The 23,503-nt window shown below is 44.8% G+C and overlaps 2 protein-coding genes across 2 annotated transcripts in view; one reads left to right on the top strand and one right to left on the bottom strand.

The window, feature by feature from the left end:
• The window catches only part of LOC126998517 (cysteine-rich protein 1-like), a 10,876-nt gene extending 8,596 nt beyond the window's left edge, over positions 1-2,280 (top strand). The window contains exons 2-3 of the mRNA XM_050860266.1: positions 516-668; positions 1,366-2,280. Of these exons, the coding sequence (XP_050716223.1) occupies positions 516-668; positions 1,366-1,406 (194 nt within the window). The 3' untranslated portion in view covers positions 1,407-2,280. The remainder of the gene's footprint in view (positions 1-515; positions 669-1,365) is intronic.
• Positions 2,281-2,998: 718 nt separating this feature from the next.
• On the bottom strand, positions 2,999-22,553 carry LOC126998516 (uncharacterized). Its single transcript, XM_050860265.1, has 23 exons — positions 22,413-22,553; positions 20,806-20,946; positions 19,941-20,098; positions 18,896-19,028; positions 18,256-18,423; positions 17,567-17,686; positions 16,903-17,052; positions 16,104-16,209; positions 15,281-15,425; positions 14,205-14,337; positions 13,223-13,445; positions 12,510-12,619; positions 10,388-10,504; positions 9,741-9,811; positions 8,719-8,944; positions 8,053-8,202; positions 7,636-7,804; positions 7,369-7,495; positions 6,896-7,005; positions 6,334-6,431; positions 5,823-5,970; positions 5,268-5,345; positions 2,999-3,415 (listed from the first exon to the last, which is right to left on the bottom strand). The coding sequence occupies exons 1-23, from the start codon at positions 22,413-22,415 to the stop codon at positions 3,324-3,326; spliced, it is 2,976 nt and encodes a 991-aa protein (XP_050716222.1). The 5' UTR covers positions 22,416-22,553; the 3' UTR covers positions 2,999-3,323.
• Between the last annotated feature and the right edge of the window lie 950 nt (positions 22,554-23,503).

The raw sequence follows: 23,503 nt of genomic DNA, 5'->3' as shown, positions 1-23,503 counted from the left end.
CTGATCCTCATCCTTATCATCTATAATAGCAAACACTAAATAGATAATAATATGTAACTACCTACCCACTTAATTACCTTACCCACCTCTATAGTTATCTCTCTGCCTATCTACCTATTTACCTATATATCTTTTCATTGTTTTTCTTTCTCGCTTGTTTGTATGCTTTATTTATTTACGTCATCTGTTTGTTTTTCTTTCTCTTCCAATCTATCCATTACCTTATCTACTTCTCTATCTGCATCTACCTATCTAGCTACCTAGCTACCTATTTACCTTTCTATTTTTAATTGTTTATTTTCTTGTTTGCTTGTATTCTTTATTCATTTATTTCATACATTTATTTTTCTTTCTTCTAATCAGTCCATCCATCTCAGTAGTTTCTTTCATCCCACTTAAGTCCCTCATTCTCTATTTTCTTTATTTTGTTTGTTTGTTTATATTTTTCCTTTCTCTCACTCATTTTTTTCCATCCATCCTCCATGCATCCATCTCAGTGGTCTCCTCCTCCACAGCCGAGCGCAAGACCTCCCTGGGCAAGGACTGGCACTCGGCGTGTCTGCGCTGCGAGAAGTGCAACAAGACCCTCACGCCTGGCAGCCACGCTGAGCACGACGGCAAGCCCTACTGCAACACCCCCTGCTACAGCGCCCTCTTCGGCCCTGGCGGTGAGACAGGCTGCTACACACGAAAAAGATATCCTGAAAACATTGCAACTTCTTTCTGCCCTTTCTCCTTCCTGACTTTCTGTCGTGTTCTGTTTTGTTTTTCTTATATTTTTTTTCGGTTGTCTTTTCTTATCGTTTGTATTTTTTCATTTTGTTTATAGTTTTGATTTTATTTTTTTCCCGTTTGTCACTTATTTTCTGCCTCTACCTTTTTTGTTTAAGTTTTTATTTATTTATTCCCTTTTTTTCATTTCTTCCTTACATTTCTTCATTTCATCTTTCTCTGTTTTGTTTTGTTTTCATTCTTTTTTAGCTTTCTTTTCCTCCATCGCCTTTTTTTTTCGGTTGTAGCGCCTATACCCTTTATTTCCCCTTTCCTGACAAATATACTCCTCCGTATTCCCTCTCTAACCTCCTCCCCCTGAATCTCTCCCTTGCACGTATCTAGTCTACCCTACACTACTCTTTCCTCCTATATAATTTTACAATTCCTCCATGAGTTTGAGTGGAAGAAGTAAAACAACCTTTGGAGAAGTACAAAAAGGAGAACTCTGATTAGGAACACGAGGGGCATTCAAGTTCTAGTCATCATTGCCACGCTGAGATGCCCAAGGAGTATCACGATTCATTTCTATGCCTCACACACAACCTTTAGTCCCTCCTGGTGACTCTTCTTCACTCTCGTCTCCTCCTGCAGGTTACGGCCGCGGGGGCACCGAGAGCTTCCAGTACAAGTAAAGAAGATGCCAGAGGGATGCAAGGCTGTGCTGGCTGACTTCCTGGCTGCCTGAGTGACACGCCTACTACTACTACTACTACTACTACTACTACTGCTACTACTACTGCTACTACTACTACTACTACTACTGCTACTACTACTACTACTACTACTACGACCACCACTACCAGTGTCGCCGTCGCCGCAGCCGTATGAGCCTTGCAACTTTATCGTAGTGTTTAGTTTTATGTTTAAAAATGGCATGTTCGTAGATATAATGCTAACTCAGTGTTGTAAATTGTGTTTCTTTTTGAATCGTTTGAAGATCAGTAGGCTTTTGTTGTCAGATTAGATTAGATTGCCTTGCTAATAGGGGTTTAGATCCTGTTGCTATCGTAAAGGACAGTTTATGGTAGTTTAACGTTGAAGTGTTGGTTGTCTAATCATTTGGCTTTGAGTAATGTAATGAAGTACAATGTAATATCGTAGCATAACGTCTGAGTGTAAGCATAAGTTGCAGTAGAGCCATGTATTTAATTTGATAAGGTTTGATTCGCACTGTAGCGTTGTATGTGAAAGCATATAGCCCGGCATGCGAACATCAAGAACGTAGTTTTAAAAGTATATCGACGCCTCAGTTCGCCTGTTGGAAAAGCCTCTCTTAGAAGTTCCTGGGATTTTCATGGACTCTTTTAGACAACTTCTGCATTCTAAACAGGAAAATTATACATGAAAACCCCGTTAATCTTCTCTGTGGCCTTTGAAAATAGTCGTAACGGGAGCCCGATACGTGTAAGAATACGGACCTTAGCCTCTTGCTTTATTAACTGTGGCCTCAAGGGGTTGTTGAGGGAACGTAGCGCCAGTTTGCAATACATAGTTACTTATACCTTTGATGGCGTGATTCTTTGGTGCCTCCTGTGTGTGTGTGTGTGTGTGTGTGTGTGTGTGTGTGTGTGTGACGGAATGTACCTAATATAGCACCCTATTGTTTGTATGTGCAGGAAAACACCAAATAAAAGAAAATACACACACACACACACACACACACGTGTAGCAGATTTCAATTGCAACAGTAACATAACGTCTAGATAACAGGATACGAAAAGACAAGATATGCGCTAGTAATTATACCTTCAGAGGCTTCTCGCAACTCGGAGGTCGCCTCGTGTGCATCATCATCTTCGACGGGGAATACCTCTTCGAGATAAGCCTTCCACTCTTTGTAGTGATCATCACTGTTGTCTTATCAATATCAGAGGCTTCCTGCAACTTGGAGGTCGCCTCGTCTGCAGCTTCATAATCATTATCTTCAACGGAGAATACCTCTTCGAGATAACCCTGCCATTCTTCGTAGTTGTCGACAGTATAGTCTTCCAATTCAATTTTTCCACTGACAGGGAGCGGTTACTGTCCCCCTTGAGTAAGGGGGATGGGGTGTTTGGTTCTAGCAGTGCCTTGCCCTGATCGAGAAGGTATACTTGCTGGCGATGACGAGTCCAGCTCGTGATCAGACCGTGGATGAATTACACACACACACACACACACACACACACACACACACACACACACACACACAGTACACACACACATGGAATAAAGATCAAACCTCCTTTCTTAAAAATTTATTCATATCTTCATTAGTCCTATAACATCAGAAGGTGAAGCCTGAGATATACGCTAACTCAAATATCGACATGAATTCATACTTAGTCAATTATTCAGCGATCAGATCTGTGGTCACTCAAGATACCATTATAGAGAACATACTATATATACACTATTAGATGCATGGTATTTACAGCGTGCCTAAGACTATTGAAGTAAAGGTTAATCAAACTGAGCATGTTCGAGTCTGCTGAAGGAGACTCGCGCGCATGCAGCCCTGCCTCGCCGTGCAGGGTGGTGGGCGTGGCGGGGTCGGTGTCCAGGTTGAGTTACTTCATGTATTTGTTGTACGCGTAGACGCCCGCGAAGGTGAGGGCGATGGAGATGACAAGCATGGAGACTCCCAGTCCCGCCATGTCACCTGGGGAGGAAGGAAGGAGGAAAGGAGGTCAGTGCATGGTGGCGGTGAACGTGACATTAGAGCTTCAGCGTGGCCAAACCTTCCTGTACGGTTATCAGTGTTTTTGGTCATTACTTAAGAGTGGAGAGACTAATTAGTGCTTCAGTGTGGCGTAACGTCCCTGCGCGGCTATCATTGCTTTGGTCATTGTTCAAGAGACGATGTTGTTTAAGGCGGCTTTACACGTGGCAACTCGCGGCTGTCAATACGGGCTCGGTAGCACTTTTGGTCTGGGTCTGGGAGCCCTTCTCGCGGCAAGTTCTCTGCAGCTGAGCGTGTCCGTCTTGTATTGCCGACTGGCGGCTGAGTACAACATGTCGGCGCCAATAAAACAAGAAATGACAGATACAGACAACAAGATTTGGAGCCGGGAGGCCGAGGTGGCATTACTAGAAGAAGTGAGGCAGCATAGATACTTGTGGGACCCACAAGATAAGCTGTATGAGAAGCTGAGTCTACGCAAAACAACTTTTGAGAGAGTGTCAGCAACATTACGAGAAATGTTTATCTCTTTGCGAGATATCGAAGGAGGTAAGGAGCGATTATTTTCGTGTATTACATAATCACACTATGTAATGCCTGGGGGTTGCGATGGCATGGTCCTCCCTTCTCCTTTGTTGTTAAATGCAACAATGAACAATCAATCAATCAATCAATACTACTTATGATAAAACTCGTTTACTTAAAGTATTTCTACAATATTAGGCTAATGGACCAAACTCATTGTGATTTTAAGATATGGTAGTAGCCTTTTGGGGTGTCTAGGATGAATTCATGCCCTTGCATTTACTAGCAGTTTACGTATTGATGTTCCCGGCGGCTCCTCCCACGTGTGAAGGTACTTGCTCCCGAGAGCACCCGCCGGTCTAGCCGCTAGATCGTCGCGGCTGTATTGCCGGCCAGGAATTGCCAGGTGTAAAGCCGCCATTACTTTTCCGGGTGTAATCATTGCGTAGAGACTGTAATTATAACTTCAGCACGGCGTGACGTCTCTACATAGCCAGCATTACTTTGGCCATTGTTGAAGAGGCGATGCTGTCCATTTTCTTTGTGTGATTATAGTGTAGAGACTATAATTACAGCTTCAGAGTGGGGTAACGTCCATTCACAGCTATCATTGCTTTGGTCGTTCCTTAGGAGACGATAGTAACGCCCAATTTCTGCATTTATTGTTTTGCATGACGTTTTTTTCACCATGACCTCTCAGTATATTTATTTTATTACGTTTTTCAAATTGAGCAGTCAGGTTTTATTTTATCTTATTTCTCTTTGACTGATTTCTAGACTCATTTTCTTTGTTTTTAATGTAGGTATCTTGCGATTCTCCCATGCTGAGAGTTAGGCGGAGGTTGTGTTATTATAGAAGCCTGAAACTTCACCTTTTTTTGCGTGATTTTACTGTCAATGTCTGCGATACTTATTTTAGGGGGTAGTAATTTTACTATTTAATCATCGTGTCATTTAGTGCTTGCCTTAAGTCTTTTCACTGCAAGGTTCCTTAGTCTGTTGGGTAAATAATAGTTCAAAATTCCTGCTTAACCATACCTTCCCAAGAACATAATACGTACATACATACATACATACATACATATATACATACATACTGTTTTAGCTTGATCTAGATTTTACACTTGAAGTAGAACATGTGCTTACACGCTGCAGATATCTCCAAATACTACCTATAGTTTGATTCTCTCTCTCTCTCTCTCTCTCTCTCTCTCTCTCTCTCTCTCTCTCTCTCTCTCTCTCTCTCTCTCTCTCTCTCTCTCTCTCTCTCTCTCTCTCTCTCTCTCTCTCTCTCTCTCTCTCTCACCTGGCCCATATTTGTACTTGGGGTCGTTCTTCTTGTTGTGGGCGTACGAGTCACGATCCATCCCTTCGTAATAATCACCTGTGAGGGGGGGGGGGGCAAACAGTACTAATTATTTATCATTATTATCATCAGTTATTACTTTTATAATTATTATCATTATTATCATCATCATTGTTATTGTTAGACGCACTCGCTGTTCTTGGTCTTACTCTGCATTTCCTCTGTAGCTGGACACTCAGGCAGAAAATCGAACAGAGAGAGAGAGAGAGAGAGAGAGAGAGAGAGAGAGAGAGAGAGAGAGAGAGAGAGAGAGAGAGAGAGAGAGAGAAATAAACACAAAATGAATAAGAACAAACTAAGACGAAAAAAAGATAAAAAACAAACAGGCACATAGACAGGGACATTAATAGGTCAGCAAAAAAAGAAAAAAACACAGGATAGATTTCTCACCTCGGAAGAAAACAATAACCACACAGTAACTCGAAGACAGGTCAAAAGACAGACATGAAGATGGACTAATGAAGAGACAGACACAATTAGTAAAGAGACACGCACGGGAGTAGTGGTCGCAGGTGAGGGAGTCTGAGATCTGGGTGCCATCGTCTGAGTAGTGGTCCTCCGTCAGGAAGCAGGTCACCCCAGACTCAGCCTCCTCGCAGTAGTCGAACCCGTTACACCCAAAGTCAGGCTCGTCCTCGCACACCTGTTTGTTGCCGTGTTCACAGGTGTTATATTGATCCTCACATTGTTGCACGAGCATAATCAATCATATCACCTTAACTGACCTCATATTCATGTTCATTTACTCATTTTGTGCTTTTTATTAATATTTCACATTCAACATAAGACTACTCACAAGTAATATTTCTACCTTTTCCTTTTTACTTTGTTTTCCTTTTTCATCTCATTCTTTTGCTTACACACACACACACACACACACACACACACACACACACACACACACACACACACACACACACACACACACACACACACACACACACACACACACACACACACACACACACACACACACACACACACACACACACACACACACACACACCTGAGCACAGGCAGAGGGCGTGGTGTCCTTTATATACCTGTCCCGAGTACCCACAATCATCTGGTTGGAGTACTTGGTGAAGTCCACAAGGGCATTACCTGTTGATTATATGGATCAGGTGTGAGGAACAGTAGAGGGATTATGGGAAGGGAAAGAGACAAAGGGATTATACATTTAACTATAAAAACATCTAAACTGGTTCAGAACTATATCCATAAATACAGAATTATTGTATGCATGATCTTTTTTTTTTTGTGTGTGTGTGTGTGTGTGTGTGTGTGTGTAATTCACCACGGCCTGATCACGTGTTGGACTCGTAATCGTAAGCAGGTACCCTCCCGACATGAGCAAGTGCTCTTTATCGTCTATCTCTGGGTACTGCCAGGACCTCACACACCATAGCCCCCATCCCCCTTGCTCAAGGAGGGGACAGTAACCACTCCTAGTCAACGGAAAGAATCCGGCCTGAGCGGGCTCGAACCGCCCCCTGTCAGACCGTGAAGCCTGGCAGCCCAGCGCTCTAACCAGTTGCGCCACGGAGTGTGTGTATGTGTTTACGTACGGGAGTAGTGCATGCAGGCTTTGCTCTCGTTGAACATGCCATCAGGGCTGTCAGCAGTGTGGTGGTCATACAGGGAGCACTTAATGGAGTCCAGGCAGAAGTCAAATGACCTGAGGAAAAAGGAAGTTAGGGAAGTATAGTGTGTGGCATGGAGTGATAGAGAGGGAGAGCAGCGGTGAAGGGAATTAATTAAACTGATTCATGGTGGGAAGGATCGAGGGAGGGAAGAAGAATGAAAAGGGACAGTGAATGAAGGGAGGCAGTGTGAATCATGAAGGTGGTATATATGATCATGTGAAGGAGAAGAATTACAAAGAAAATGATGTGTGCTTGGTAAGGATGTTTAAGTAAATATTCAATGAAAGAAAGGGAGAAAACACACATGTGAGACAATAAGAAGAAGAAATTGTATCCAGGAATTAAGAAAGAGACAGGAAAAAAATTGAAAACTGGAAGAATGAATGACAACTGACCTGCAGGTAAAGTTGGCAGTGTCACACAGGTACGCACACTTCTCTACTCCCAGAGTGGTGTGGATCTCTTTAGGCTCGCCAAGATAGACAAAGCCCTCCATAAGAGTGTAGTCAAGTGTGTGAGTCCCTGGAAGTGAGAGAGAAAAAATTATCAACTCACTGACAAAAAAATATATACGAGTGCCAATCACCTTTCAATTTACATGTTTAAGCCTATTAGTGTTTGAAGTAGTCACCAGGTGGCATCAAAGTACTACTGCTACTTACGGATAATAACAGCGCAGTCAGTCTGTTGCACAAGTTGGTTAGCATCGGGAGGGGTGTCCACCACCTCGGAGGACAACATGCATTCCTGGTACTCGTAGCAGTAGGAGAAGGTCTCACACTCGAAGCTCACCTGCCCCAGACACCTAGCCAAACAGACATCGTAGCTCACCTGTTTGAAGGGGTAAAAGGAGATGATGGGTGGCTGTGTCTGAACGAGAGGAAGGATAGTGGTAGCGATGTGATGAAAGGAGGAAGTATGTATAGAGTGCCAGTAGTGATATGCTGAAAACCACTGGCAATGCTATGAAATGCATTTAAGTGGTAGCAAAATAGTTACCTGCAGATAACCCCTCCATCCCACCACCCCTCTCCTCCTACCTTCTCTCATATTCATGCCTCTCACTGCACAACCCTTACCTTAGTTATCTTGAGGTCAGTGTACTTGCCGAGCAGTTTGCCTTGTTTGTAGGCAGGGTAAAAGTCATTCCTCAGGAAGTCAACGAACAGAGGGTCATCGCCAAAGATTTCATTCTTCTCAGCAATGGCATAGTACGTCCCAATCTGTGGCTGTTGAATCAGAGAAAGGTGGAAGAGGTGTTCAGAGTTGATTTGGGTGCATTAGGAGTGGTGATGGGGCAGTGTTTGTAGTGGGAAAGGGAAGGTATGGATTGGTTTTACAGTGTTATAGGTATGGGGAGAGGACTCAGAGGCCGTACAACCCCATAAGGGAAAATAAAGACGTTAAATGAAAAGAAGATAGAGAGGTGTGGCGAGAGGGAATGTGTGTTGGAGGATTGATTAGGATTGTAAATGATGTGAAGAATTAATGTGTTAGTGTGTGAATGGCCTAAGGGTTGGGGGGATGTTAGAAAGAGAAAGGAATTGCTATAAAAGAAACCAAACTGTATTCTTTTCATCCACTGCTCAGCTACCAACTTGAATATATCCTAAATTTACATTAACTTTGCTAACCTACATCACTAGTACACTCACCACTTGTATCAATACATACTATCTGCCTACTCTACACACTCCTTCCACACACACACACACACACACACACACACACATACAAACACCTACATTGCCTTCATGGTCCGTGTAGTCCATCTCAATAGTGAAGTCCCCTGCCAGGATCTTCGCCGCTAATATGACCTCCATCTCTTTGTTGGGCTCCTGCACCGGAGTTTCAGTCAGTAAAGCCTTGCTGTAGTGCGGACACAACCCCACGCCCAGAGAGGCCCCGTCAGAGTTCTCGTAGTTGCTCACATAGCAGGTCCTCCCATCACCCTTACACTTATAGAATGACCTGGTTTGGAAGGGAAGAATAGGATGCAAGAAGTCATGGAAATCCCACAAATGAATAACTGACTGTGTTAAAGGAGGGGTTTTTTTTCCATGAACATAGGCCTCAGTTTTATGTCTTGACCATTCCCAAGAAGTAATCTGCCTGCCACTTTGACTTATTCTATGATCTATTCATTGCACCAGCTTGACGATGGCGGCAGATAAAACATACTCAAAGAAAATTGTTAAAGAAAGTATTATGTCCCATTCTCACTTCCTTTACATTTTACCTCAGTTCTCCCAGACCCAAGTTTTCTAGGCTTTTCACGATATAAGTTCCTCCAATATATAAAGTAACCTGGTTTTGAAAAATAGTTTATGTCTTGGGCGTGCTAAAGAATTCCTTAAAGAGAACCCTTTTCCTCAGAATGAGAAGGACACTGGGACTTGAGGGGATTGATAACTTAGAAGGATAGGTGAGGGCTTGTCAGTGTGTCAGACAAAAGATAAATAAGAACAAAGGTAAGAAGGTCAAGAGGCAAGAGAAGAGAAAAGCGCATATAGGTGAATAGTAGAAAGGAAGGGAGAGAGACATGATAGGTTGTAATTATGCACATGGGGAAGACTAGTAAAAATATTCAGACACAAGAAGGAGGAAGAAGAAAGAACAAATGAAAGGAAGAGAACAAGAAAGGGCAAGTGGTGAGAGGAAACAAAACCCTAAAAGTACTGGAAGGAGGAGAAAGACCATAGGACGTGCAGACACAAACAGACAGACCAAGCAGACTCCGACAGCTGTACACACAAATTTTACTCACCTGCACTCGAATGGTTTATACCCAAGACAGGCGTAGGCACAGGCGTCCACATCATGCATGTTGACCAGGATCTGAGGGGAGGAGGATAAGGAGAGCGTGAGGCATACAGGAGATGGCAGGAGTGGAGAAGGGACAATGCAGGGAGTGGTGAAGAGCAAGAGAGAGGAGGAGGAAGATAAGGAGGGTGTGAGGCATGCAGGAGATGGGAGAAGTGGAGGAGACGCAAGAGAAAAGATGCAGAGAGTGTTGAGGAGCAAAAGAGAGAGGAGGAGGAAGATAAGGAGGGTGTGAGGCATGCAGGAGATGGGAGGAGTGGAGGAGAGGCAAGAGAAATATGCAGGAAGTGATGAGGAGAGTGTGAGGCATACAGGAGATGGGAGGAGTGGAAGAGAAGCAAGTGAAAAGATGCAGGGAGAGGTGAGGAGCAAGGAAGGAGGTGGAAGACGAGGGACTCAAAACTTTACTGGGACTGACGGAAGATAAAAAGACATTATAATACTGAGCCACGTGAAAACATTCCTAGTTAAAAGCTGGAAATAAAAAAAAAAGAACAAGTAAAAGCTACAGTGAAAGGAATTAAGTTCAAGAAGCGATACAAAGCGTCGGAGGTCTACAGAAGAAGAAGAGAGGATGGGTGCATTTCTGACCTTAGTGTCGTACTCGGTGGGCTCCTTGTCCTCAAGCTGGTTGAATTGGAAGCGATAAGGAGCATGTTCCAGGATCAGCATGGTTCCATACACTAGGTCGCTCAGGTCATGATCCAGCTGAGGGAGGGAGGGAGAGAAGATTGTGATGTGAGGCTAGGAGAAATGAGCTCAAGGATGGTGAGGGAGATTAGTTGATGAAGTAATGGGGAAAAGGAGATAAGTAATGGCGAAGTTGAGAGAGGTGAGGTGGTGATGAGGGAGGCTAGCTTACTCAAGAACTAAAATAACGGTTTACCCATTCAGTCGAGTCGATGTAACACAGACATTGGAAGGAGTTTCTTTTCAAACCGAGTCATCCGCCACTGGAACAATCTTCCCTCAGAAGTATTAAATGCGAATGCCATCAACTCCTTCAAATATCGGATCGGCCGTCATTTCGTTGCGTCAGGAGTAAACTGAATATCGAGGTGCTTTCATCTGCTCCTCAAGCCCCAAGTGGCTGTCAAGCAGATTAAATCACCAAAGCGGGCAACCTCGTAATGAACCAATAGGCTTTCTGTTGCCTGCATTTCCATGTTTCTTTGTTTCCCCTACACACCTCCCCAATACTCCCTGTCTCCCATTCCTCATGTCAGCCCACCCCTTTCTCCCTTTACCCACCTCCCCCTCTCCCATTCCCCATGTCAGCCCACCCCCTTCTCCCTTTACCCACCTCCCCCTCTCCCATTCCCCATGTCACCCCACCCGTTTCTCCCTTTACCCACCTCCCCCCCTCCCATTCCCCATTTCACCCCACCCCCTTCTCCCTTTACCCGCCTCCCCCTCTCCCATTCCCCATGTCACCCCACCCGTTTCTCCCTTTACCCACCTCCCCCCCTCCCATTCCCCATTTCACCCCACCTGTTTCTCCCTTTACCCACCTCCCCCTCTCCCATTCCCCATTTCAGGCTACCCTTTTCTTCTTTTACCCACTTCCCCCTCCCCATTTCGGCCCTCTTTCTCCCCTCTCTCTTCCCTTAATCTTCCCCACTTCCCCTTCTCCATTTCAACCTACCCCTCTCTCCAGCCCATTTCCCTCCTTTTCCTCTCCCCAACCTCAGCCAATCCCGCTCGCCTTCTCACCTCCCTCTGCTTCCACTCCCCTTACATTATCAATTAACTCATTCTTTTCTGCTCTCTTGCAACTCTAACTTTCCCCCTCCCACACCTCCATTTCCACCCCTATATCCCTCCCTGAAACGCCCTGAATTTCCTCTTTTCTTCACTCCCACATGACCACAGCGTGTAACGAAACACATGAGAAATTAATCCAGACAAGGAAAGGTTTTGCCGGCGCCGGGGATTGAACCCGCGACCAGCGAGACCGGAGAGCCACTCCTTATTAACCAGTTGCAGAGTGAATTACGGGAGGCTCGCCCATCAGGCAAGTCGCTGCGCTACACGGTTCCCCATTCCTATTTAGATTAATTTCTGTGTGTTGAGATTTCCCATTTTCTATGAACTTCGGAGAGCATGGGCCATCACTCTACCTGTTACCCACTCGGGGTGACACAACAGAATCACAGGAGAGGATGCCCACCGCCTTGCCACCAGTGAAACGCCAGAATTTCTTCTTTACTACACTCCCACACGACCACCGCGTGTAACGAAATCCAAGCAAGGAAAGATTTTGCCGGCGCCGGGGATGGAACCCGCGACCAGCGAGACAGGAGAGCCACTCCTTAATTAACCAGTCTGCCAAAGAGGAACCCCCGCTCGCAGAGTGAGTTATGGGAGGCTCGCCCATTAGGCAAGTCGCTGCACTACATCCCCCCCCCCCCTCCTGGAGCCCCATTTCCACTCCCGTTGCCTGCTTTGGTGTACCCTACCCTGCCACTCTTTCCACTCTCCCTTCCACACTATTACCTTCTTTCACTCTCTTTCCTCTTCCCCCAGGCCCCCTAGCTCTCATTTCCACCCATGTCCCTCCTCCCTATTTCTCCCTTGCTGTACCCTACCATGCCATCCCTTTCACCCTATTACCTTCTATATCCTTATTTCCCCTTCTCCTGTTCCCCTCCTTCTTTCCCTTCTAAATATGTCCCATCACCACCACTCCTGCTCTTCGTCACCTGAGTCTTACCTGCACCTCCGCGAACCTGACGTACGAGGAGTGTGTGTTTTCCGCCACGTACTCGATCATCTTTTTCTTGAAGGCGTCAGGGGCCTGCGAGGCGCCGTGGAGCCAGTCACCTGAAGTAGAGAGCCAGAGGGGAAGGAGCATTAGGAAGGAGGCAGGGAGGAAGGAAGGGTGTGTTATGAGGGAAGGAAGGAGGTGGAGAGGGATGAGAGTATGTTAGGAGAGAAGGGGAAAAAGAGGGAAGATGTTAGGAGGGACGGTGAAAGGAAGGCGTGTCAGAAGGGAATGTGTTTTAGGGAGTAGGAAAGGAGGGAGGAGGAGGTATGAGGGAGAGAAGAAGAAATTAGATATATGCCAAGAGGGATATAGAGAAGGAGGAAAGGTGCTACAGAAAGGAGAGATGAGAGGGAAGGTGCGCTGATATTGTGTGTTTGTAGGGAGGGAAGTTAGGTGTGTTCGAGGGCAGGGAGAGAAGGCTTGAAGAAAGGAAGGGAGATAGGGAGGGTGTGTTGAGGAAGGATGGGAGGGAGGGACAGCTAGAAACATGGAGAAAAGGAAAGTAAAATTATATAAAAAAGTGAGAAATGAATGTAATGCTAGGAAAGGAAAAATGGACACACACACACACACACACACACACACACACACACACACACACACACACAGTCCCCCCACACACACACACACAGTCCCCCCACACACACACACAAACACACCGGCAAAGGTAATCTTGAGCCATGTATGTTCCGTCGGCCAGTCCATGCACTCGCCCACGTGGAAGGGGTTGAAATCGTACTCCTGGAAGGACGTCTGCATGTGAAGGAGGTTGAGGGTGTCCCGGTAGAGGATCTCGTTAGTGTTGTTGTCATTGTACACCGTCGTATCAACCCGCACCGGCAGAAGTGTTCCCTCCTTCTCCCCCTCCGTCCGCACGTCTTCCTGTGAGGGGAGGAAACCCAGGGACGTTGACGGTTAGGGATTTAGGTAAAGGTTAGGTTGGGGGCATACGCTGTAGCTGCGCGTTGCCTCGGTGCTCATCTCCGTCTCATTGGTCCTTGAGCCTAGGGTGGGTAAGAATCTGTTACCCCGGGACACTGAAGGGAATAAAGTAGGGCGCTGGTAGGCTTTGTTTTCTTGGGGGATAGAGTAACAAGTTCAGGGAATTTGGGAATAGGAATGGGGTGATAATAAGAGGTGAAGACGAGCACTGAATGAAGACTTAAGTTGTGGGGGGGTTTAGGGAAGGATGCTAGAGGGATAGAGTCACTGGTTTTGGGAATATGGGCATAGGAATAAGAAAGGGGATATGATGTTAAGAGATGAAGAGGATTACCAAATGAAGGCTTAAGATGTGGTGGGCTTATGTATGGCAAGTTAAGAGCTATTACACTGGGCAAATTTTCCGTGGATCTTCACTCAAACCACGATTTTCGCTAGCGTGGCTCTCATCTGTTTGCTGATGATGATGACGGAGAGTAATACCGTCGTCATTCGGTGAAATCTACCGTAGCTTTGGAAGATCGTGGACACGTCAGAAAACCACGGAAATATGAGAACCACACCAGCGGAAATCGTGGTTTGACTGAAGATCCACGGAAAATTTGCCCAGTGTAATAGCCCTTGAGACAGGAAAGAGCACAAAAGGAAGAGGAGGTGAAGGGGAAGGGGTAGAGGACTATAAACGACACTCATACTCACTGTGTTGAACTGATAATCGACGACCACTTTTTTGTAGTTCTCGCCTGTCTCCGGGTTGTAGATGTCGTCCCTGACGGAGGTCCAGCGACTCGTCTTGATGCCCCGAGTCTCAGAATACCCGTTGAACATGTAGCTGCCAAGGAGTAAAGTGAGGTGAGGTGAGGTGAGATGAGGCCAAGCGAGGTGATGTGAAGTGAGGTGTTCTGAGGAGGCAGGTAGACAAGTGTGAGGCAGTTGAAGATATGTGAGGAAAGGGAGGTTTGAGCTTGGAGGTGTATGGAATAAGAGGTAAGGAGGTAAGGTTTGAGAGGAGATGAGGCGATGCAGGAAGGGAGGAATGAGACAAATAAGTTGGGAGGCAGGTAGACAAATGTGAGGCAGTTGAAGATATGTGAGGAAAGGGAGGTTTGAGCTTGGAGGTGTATGGAATAAGAGGTAAGGAGGTAAGGTTTGAGAGGAGATAAAGCGAGGCGGGAAGGGAGGAATGAGACAAGTAAGTTAGGAGGCAAGCAGAATAGATAAGAAAGATTGGAGATTACTGAAAGAAGGAGGAAAGCAGCGCGAGGGGAGATGAGACGGACAGGTGTAGGGTGGGTAAAGTGAGGCGACAGGAGAGTGAGAGAATGAATAAAGGAACACGAGGAACTTAAGCAATGAAAGATCACTACGTATATTTAAACAAGACCTTACAAAGCTACTTATTACTGAACCAAAAGAAAGCATACGAATAAACCCAAAGAAAAGAAAAAAGTATACGGACATAAACGAACTCTACTAACATTTTCCATTACCAAAGTGTGAAAAAAAATCAACGAAACGAAAAAAAATAATGCAAACCCGCGAGCACGAGGAGGAAGAGGAGAACGAGGAGGAAGAGGAGGAGGAGGAGGAGGAGAAAAGTACGAACACCAAAGAACGATAAAATGAAAGGAAAACGGGAAAAGATGGCCATGAAGAAAACGAAATTAAAAAGAGAACAGAAGAAGAAACAAAACTAACTCTCTCTCTCTCTCTCTCTCTCTCTCTCTCTCTCTCTCTCTCTCTCTCTCTCTCTCAAAAGGCCTGCAAATACTAACCTGTCGTCGAGATGGAAGAGGTTCTCGGGGTCGGCCATTATCACCCCGCCGATGGAGTGGCTGCCCAGTTGGTTCCCCAGCTGGTGGCCTTCCAAGGGCCTAATCTGACACATTCCGGTGGCTGTGTCGATGCGGTATTCGATGCCTGGGAGAGAGGAAACGAGTGAGTGACAGACAGGAGAAGGAGGAGAAGAAATAAGACCACCAAAGAACAATATAATGAAAGGAAAAGGGAAAAAGAAGAGCATGAACAAGACAAGAAGAAGAAGAAGAAGAAGAAATAAGACCACCAAAGAACGATGAAAGGAAAGGAAAACAGAAAAGGAAGGACATGAACAAGACAAGACAAGAATAATGTAGAGATCAGAACACCAAAGAACGATGAAAGGAAAGGAAAACAGAAAAGGAAGACCATGAACCAAACGAGGGGAGGGAAGGAGAGCAAGAAGAAAAGATAAGACCACTAAAGAACAATAAAATGAAAGGAAAACGGAAAAGGAAGACCATGAACCAGACAAGTGAAGAAGGAAGAGGAAGAGGAGGTGGAGGTGAAGGAGAAGAAGAAGAGGAGCACTAAAGAACGATAAAATGAAGGGAAAGCGGAAAAAAAAGGAACCTGAAGAAGACAAACAAAAAAACAACAGAAAAAGAAAAGTTGAAAAATAACGCGTCAGAAGAAAACCACAACAAAAAGAACGAACCAGAGTAAAGAGGACAGACAAAAACGACGGCATATCAAGTGGACAGAAGAGGACGGGGAAGAATGCGTGATAATTTGAGAAGGAAAGGGAAGGAACTAGAAGAAGAGAATCAAGGGACTCACCAGTGTAGTAGTCGTGAATACTCTTGTAGGCCGCGGTGGGGTTGAATGCATCCTGGCCGGGGTTGATGTCCAAGCGAATCACTTGCATCCACATACTGTAGTAGAGCTGGAGGAGGAGGAGCAAGGAGGAGAGGGGCGTCAGGCGGGGGATAGTGGCGGGTAAGCAAAAGTAGAGGGCGCAGTGAAAGAAATCATGATGTCTTTTTAGAAGGAGGAGGAGCAAGGAGAAGAGGGGCGTCAGGGAGGGTATAGGGAAATAAAAATAGAAGATGGAGGGAAGGATATTGTTTTGTCTTTTCTAGAAGGAGAAGAGGGGCGTCGGGCAGGGGAATGGTAGAGGGAAGAGAGTGTAGAAGAGAGGGCAGAGTAAAAGAAATCATGTTGCGTTTTTTAGAAGAAAGAAGAGGAGGAGGAGGAGAGGGGTATGAGACAGGGAAAATGGTAGAGGGAAGCAAACATAGAAAAGAGAATAGTGAAAGAAATTATGTTGGCTTTTTATGAGAAAGAAGAGGAGGAGGAGGAGGAGGAGGGAAGTGAGAAAAGGTGAAAGGAAAGAAAAAAGCAAGCCAAGAATGTCATATATCGAAGGAAAGTAGAAGGGTAGTACGTATATACGACAAGGAAAGACGGAAGAAGAAAGGAAGGCAAAGAGACCAGGAAACCATGCCGAGAGAAATTAGAACTAAACGAGTGAAGACAAATAAAAAGTAGACAACTAAAAATAAACATCCCATAGAAAGCGATGAACAAAAAGAAGCAGGGACACAATTTAAAGACGAGGGAACACTACTTTACTCACCCAGGACCTGAAGATTGTTTGATGTTCTGAGCCACCATCCTCCCGAATCACCGTCTCGAGAAACACCTGGAACTGATAGGGGGCAGTGGGCGGCTCCAGGATCTCAGGATCGAGTGACTCCCTGTTCTTACACTCCAACCCCTCCCTCACCTGGGCGTACAAAATGCAGTCTGGTTATGTTAGTGAAAGGAAGGGGAGTGGAGGAATTGGGTGAAGAAGAGAAGAAGAATGAAGCTGAGAATGAAAGGAAAGGGAGAATACATGGTCAAAATAAGATTATAAAAATGAAGTCTGGTTAGGTTAGGTTAGGTTAGTGGAAGGAAGGGGAGTGGAGGAAGTGGGTAAAGAAGAGAAGAAGAATGAAGATGAGGATGAACGGAAAGGGAGAATACATGGTCAAAGATAGACTAAGAAAATGAAGTCTAGTTATGTTCGGTTAGATTCCCGTTAGGTTAATGGAAAGAAGGGGAACAGAGGAAGGGGGTAAAATAGAGGAAGAGAATGAAAGGAAGGGGAGAATAAATGTGAGAGAGAGAGAGAGAGAGAGAGAGAGAGAGAGAGAGAGAGAGAGAGAGAGAGAGAGAGAGAGAGAGAGAGAGAGAGAGAGAGAGAGAGAGAGAGAGAGAGAGAGAGAGAGAGAGAGAGAGAATGAGAATGAACGTACCAGGAACCGATGCCTTCTTGCTGGCCTCACGTAAGGCTTGAAGTCCGTGTACTCGTAATAGACCGTCTGGTTACTCTCGCCTTCCTCCACGTTCCACGGGTTGCCCTGGGGCCCTTCCACCTGGGAGAGGCAACATTCAATACACCTGGACACGCTTGATAAAAGGCACGAATAATTATACTTCCACGTGGTCACTTTGCCAACTTAGACGCACCTGTTGATAAGCCAAATAATGACAACACACAACACAAACACACGTACCCCAAGGAAGGAAGCTACACTCAACACAACAGCATAATCACAGAACACAAAAAACACCACCAATATGAAAATTTCGAAGCACAGCACCTCAAAGTCAACACGCATGGCGCCGCGAAGCAACACTCAAGTCTACCATCAGAACGAAACACAAAAACACCACTGAGCGAACCTTGCAATCCTCAACACTCAGATTTAACACACATGACGCCACGAGGCAACACAACGTCTGTACGCTCTTCATTAACACACACACACACACACACACACACACACACATATCAACTATTGTCACAGAAAAAGACTCCTCCGTATATAATTAAAACGTTTCTATTGCTGAACCCCCAAAACCAGTAAAAAAAAAGACGTAGTAGTAGTAGTAGTAGATGCAATAGTAGTACCATAGCTGCCAACACTCAGTTATCGCTCACCTTGACCATCAGCGGCGCCTGGAGTTGGATCCCGTCTAGCACGTGGCCGTAAGGCATGGTCCACTGGTCGGCGGCGAAGTAGTAGGTGACTTGGTGGTGGCTTGAGGTGTGGGGGATGGACCAGTGGTACGCCGAGATGTCACGAACAGTCGTCTCGCCGAGATACACCTGTGAGGAATAAAGGGAAGATAAAGGAGTGGCTTACTATTGAAATGGGTGTCGGGAAGATGAGGCAAAAGAAATATATCCATGGTGGAGGTGGTGAAAAAAGGTATAGATGGTGGAAAAAATTACATTGAATGGAATTTCACAATGAAGACATGGAGATTGAAGAGTACTGAATATAGAGCATTAATATTAAAGGAGAGTGCGGGTAAAACTAGAAAAAAGGGGGAGGTATGAAAGTTGAGACTGGCAAGAGGGAACAAAAGACAATATAAACTATATAACAAGGAAGAGATGGTTGTGAGAGTTAAACAAATTTAGTATGGACCAAAGAGCAAGAACCATACATCACAGGAGCCACTATAAATAAAATTCGCCTGCGCCACAAACAGGCTGGGGTCGTCCAAGAGACCCCTCAAGAGAGCGGCGGCACCCAAAAAATATATAAAAAAGAGGACTTAAAACAGGATCATACCGCGTCCTTCCCGTAGTCCCTGACGAGCCTGAGGAGAGCCGAGGGGCCGTAGAGAAAGTTTTGTTCCTCTACTGGGGACTCGGTGTTGTCGTAGATCCAACCCCACACCCTGTAGTTGTCCTGCATCATCACACTGGGGGAGGAAGGGAGCGAGGTGGAGTGGGTATCGAAGGAAAGGTGAACAGAGAAAGGGAGGAGGGGAGAGGACACTAAAGTAGTACTGCAGTCACACGGGCATGTTTTGGGTATAGCTTCACGTGGAAATAGACCACATCTCTTTGGTCTTAACTTAGTAAGCTGCCCTTTCACCTAACGTCGGTAATATCAAAGTAATTGCACTCAAAAGTAAACTCATCAAAACAGCCCCCATGGGTTTGAGTTGGCATGGATGCAGTTGATCGTAGTCTACAGACGCAGAGATCTCTAATTTTCTTGCTACAGTGACATATAAGTCGATTTTTTTTCAGCCATTGCTAAAATATATCCTTATGGAATAAAAACGTACCCTCAATATAGAGAATAAAGTAACTTATTATATCTAACAAGCTAGAAGCACTGAACTTTTAAACTTTCTTTTATTTTCTACTTGCAAGAGCCACAATAACTGCTGTCATAACACTCCCCGACGCTCCCTCCCTCCCTATCTCATCATTCCTCCCCTGCCTTGACTCACCATTCTTGTCCTAATCTTTCCTTCCTCCTGCGTCCTGCTCTTCTGTAACTGAGGGACTCCCTTTCCTGCTTCCCTTACCTAAAAGACGTATTGTTGCACACTTCTCTTTCATCACCCATATTACCGAGGTTTTTTTGTTTGTTTATCTAATAATTTCCTTTTTTTTATCACTCAGTCCCTACCCTAGCAGATTCAAAGAGTTACTACGATTTGCTACGACTAGTTTAGAAATCGTTCGTCCGTATGACCTGCGTTTTTAGGATAATGAAAACACGGCTCTTTAACTGTGTGTGTGTGTGTGTGTGTGTGTGTGTGTGTGTGTGTGTGTGTGTGTGTGTGTGTGTGTGTGTGTGTGTGTGTGTGTGTACTTACAGTCCTTGAGAGCACATGGTCCCCTCCACCAGGAAGGACTGCTGGCTCAAGGTGTAGTAATTGTTGATGGTGGTGTGGCCCCGGGACAAAACCTCGACCACGCCCTGTTTGCCCTTGATGTCGTACAGCTCGTCCACCAGCATGGTCGTACCCACCTCCTGCAGAGGGCAAGTTGGACTAATACACACACACACATACACGCATTTCGAAAAGGCGAAAATTGTCCAGAATAAGTATGACCGTTTGATCCAGTGCACAGTCAGTCACTCCTCATCTCCTTACCTTTATGTTACCTTTCCTTTATACTATACCGTTGATTCCACCGACTTCCATCCTCTTCATTTTCAGTCCTCCTTCCATCCTCTTCATTTTCAGCCCTCCTTCCATCCTCTTCATTTTCAGTCCTCCTTCCATCCTCTTCATTTTCAGTCCTCCTTCCATCCTCTTCATTTTCAGTCCTCCTTCCATCCTCTTCATTTTCAGCCCTCCTTCCATCCTCTTCATTTTCAGTCCTCCTTCCATCCTCTTCATTTTCAGCCCTCCTTCCATCCTCTTCATTTTCAGCCCTCCTTCCATCCTCTTCATTTTCAGTCCTCCTTCCATCCTCTTCATTTTCAGCCCTCCTTCCAACCTCTTCATTTTCAGCCCTCCTTCCATCCTCTTCATTTTCAGCCCTCCTTCCAACCTCTTCATTTTCAGCCTTCCTTCCATCTTCATTTTCAGTCCTCCTTACATCATCTTCATCTTCAGTCCTTCCATAGTTCATCCCTCACCCTCCTTTCCCTTCCCTCCCTTCCCCGTCTGTGCTCACCCTGTTTCCCCTTCGTCCCAGCCACGCACCACCACCCTCACAGCCCCGACTCACCAGGTCTGGAAAATTAATTGTGAGTGTTGAGTCGTAGGAGTCCTCCACCACCTTCCAGATGTCTGGCAGAGTGGGGTCCGCCGTCGCCGCCGCCATCACCGCCACCATGACAATCACCGCCGTTCGCGCCCTCGTTGCCCCCTGCAGAAGGAAGAAATTTTCACTCGTCAGATACTGCTGGCCTCTCCATTGCTTGTCTGAATCAAGGAGCCTCAAAGCAACCTCTCTGGAAGCCCAACGGTGTTAAGATACGCCCCGCGGTGTAGTGGTAATTACGCCTATATAAGATCCCTTCCAGCTGCTCAATGTTCATCCTCCCATTCGGGCTGATCAGTAAATGGATACCTGGAGAAAACTGGGGAAAGTAACCCGGTGGTAACCCGGATGCCACACTGGCTCTAGGTCCAGGGGTAATTGGCTTTTATCAATCAGATTCAGTGGCTAATATGACTGCTGCCGAGGCCACGCGTAGCTTATAGCGTATGCTCTTAAATTTATCGTTTACACTTCTCCTTCACCAACGTTTCCCTTATGAGCATCTTATTAATGTAAGAGTAACTTGCACCTTAATTACTTCAGCATTTCCACTGATAATCACAAGAACAGCATGGTTTCCACTTTTTCATCTACATCGAATACTTTTTTTTTTTTTTCAAAGATTAAGTTAAGCCATCCTGGGGACCAAATTTTATCGACAGTCGGGTTTTTTTTTTTTTTTACAATAAAAGAAATAATTTAAGGACAAAATGAAAAAAATAAAACTCTGCACTTCACTAACTCACCAGCTCATGTCTTTTTTAACATTTTAGTTGTAACTTTGTGGGTGGTGGGGGGGGGAGGGAGTAGAGGAGTCTAGGCGTGTCTCCTTTTGTTGACATAATAGTGTTAATCCTAATTCCCGACCCTTAAAACATCATCAGGAGTCATACAGCAGGTAGCCTACATTTTTAACACTGTCTCCGGAGTTTTCTTTTTTTTTTCTATATTATTGTTATCCTTCAGAATTCTCTTGTGTCTTTCTTCAACTGCAGTTTTAAGCGTGTTAGATATGTCAGGCAAGTTATATACGCAACAGCTTTTACCGACGAAGTTCATACGACACCCCGCCCTCTTCTATATTATTTAACTTGACCTAAATGGCAGATCACCGCTTGAACTTAGCTAGCAGATCGCCGCTTGAACTTAGCTAGCAGATCGCCGCTTGAAGAGATAGAGCAAGGGAGGGGTAGGCTGCTCATCACTCTCCCTCGGACAAGGTTCATTATCCAGGAGTCGCCAGTAAAGAAAGTTTCTCCCTCACAAGCACGTGTAGCAATAAGATGGATAATCGTGCCTTTTACTCACTTATCTACACGAGTCGCCTCCCGTTGTCGTTCATTTCATTGTTTCTTAAAGGAAGATCGCATTTTTTTTCCCTGTACAAGTATTGGTCTAAAAGAGCGATGACAATCTTATGTGCCTCCTTTTTCACACATGATTTTCACTACAGTCTCTCTTAAGTCAAGTCATTCTGAGAAATACGTTTATGAAGTGAAGACAAGCTGGACAGTAGTCTCGGTTGATTGTTAATTGAAAGTGAAAAAAATTGTAAAGTATCTTCAACTTACCATGTCGACGATGTGCCTGCGACCTCGCCTCTGCTCCCCGAACTGCCACCTCGCCGCTGTTCGCTATCAGACTATCAGCAGCCACCGCCTCACACACACACACACACACACACACACACACACACACGCCCACTTCATCGGTGACCACAATCTGCCGAATTATCACGACTGACTAGGTGTCTAAAAAACCTTTTTCTTTGTTGTCACTTATACTTTAGGCCAGTTATTATTAATGTTGCTTCAACGTTTGCATATTAATAAGTGTATATGTATCTCGGTTGATCTCGTTCGTTTACTTGTCCTGGTTTTTTTTTATATATGCCGATGGGCGAAATAAAACTATTATTATTATTATTATTATTATTATTATTATTATTATTATTATTATTATTATTATTATTATTATTATTATTATTATTATTATTATTATTATTATTATTATTATTATTATTATTATTATTATTATTATTATTATTATATTTACAAATAAAACATAAGCCCCTTCTTGTCTTTATACTTTGAATTACAACTACAACGTTCACAATACATGCTTGCTTGTGTGACTGTCTTTCTTACCTGTTTGACAAGTGTGTAAACAGGATAAAGATCGGGAGTTCCTTCTTTGCTGTAATAATACTGAGATTATCCTAGAATCGGGCATTGCAGGTAGAGAGAGAGAGAGAGAGAGAGAGAGAGAGAGAGAGAGAGAGAGAGAGAGAGAGAGAGAGAGAGAGAGAGAGAGAGAGAGAGAGAGAGAGAGAGAGAGAGAGAGAGAGAGAGAGAGAGAGAGAGATTTACATAGATTTAGATAGAAAATCAGACCACACAGACCCCATGGTCCAGACTAGGTGGTCTGTCCTTAAACCTAAGTGATTTTACATTAATCAGACGGCTCCTAAACGTTGCATTTCTACTCTAGTTTATATTAAGTTGAAGGAAGTGACGGTCGAGCTTATTTTTGAAGGAGTCAATCGTGTTACACTGGACCACTGATGGTGGAAGCTTATTTCATTCTCGCACTACAACGTTGGTGAAGAAAAATTTGGTGCAGTCTGAATTTACTTGTCTACATTTGAGTTTTACGCCATTGT

Source organism: Eriocheir sinensis, chromosome 14, assembly GCF_024679095.1.
Source record: "Eriocheir sinensis breed Jianghai 21 chromosome 14, ASM2467909v1, whole genome shotgun sequence".
In the NCBI taxonomy this organism is placed as follows: Eukaryota; Metazoa; Arthropoda; class Malacostraca; order Decapoda; family Varunidae; genus Eriocheir; species Eriocheir sinensis.
This window is presented reverse-complemented; position numbering and strand designations above follow the sequence as displayed.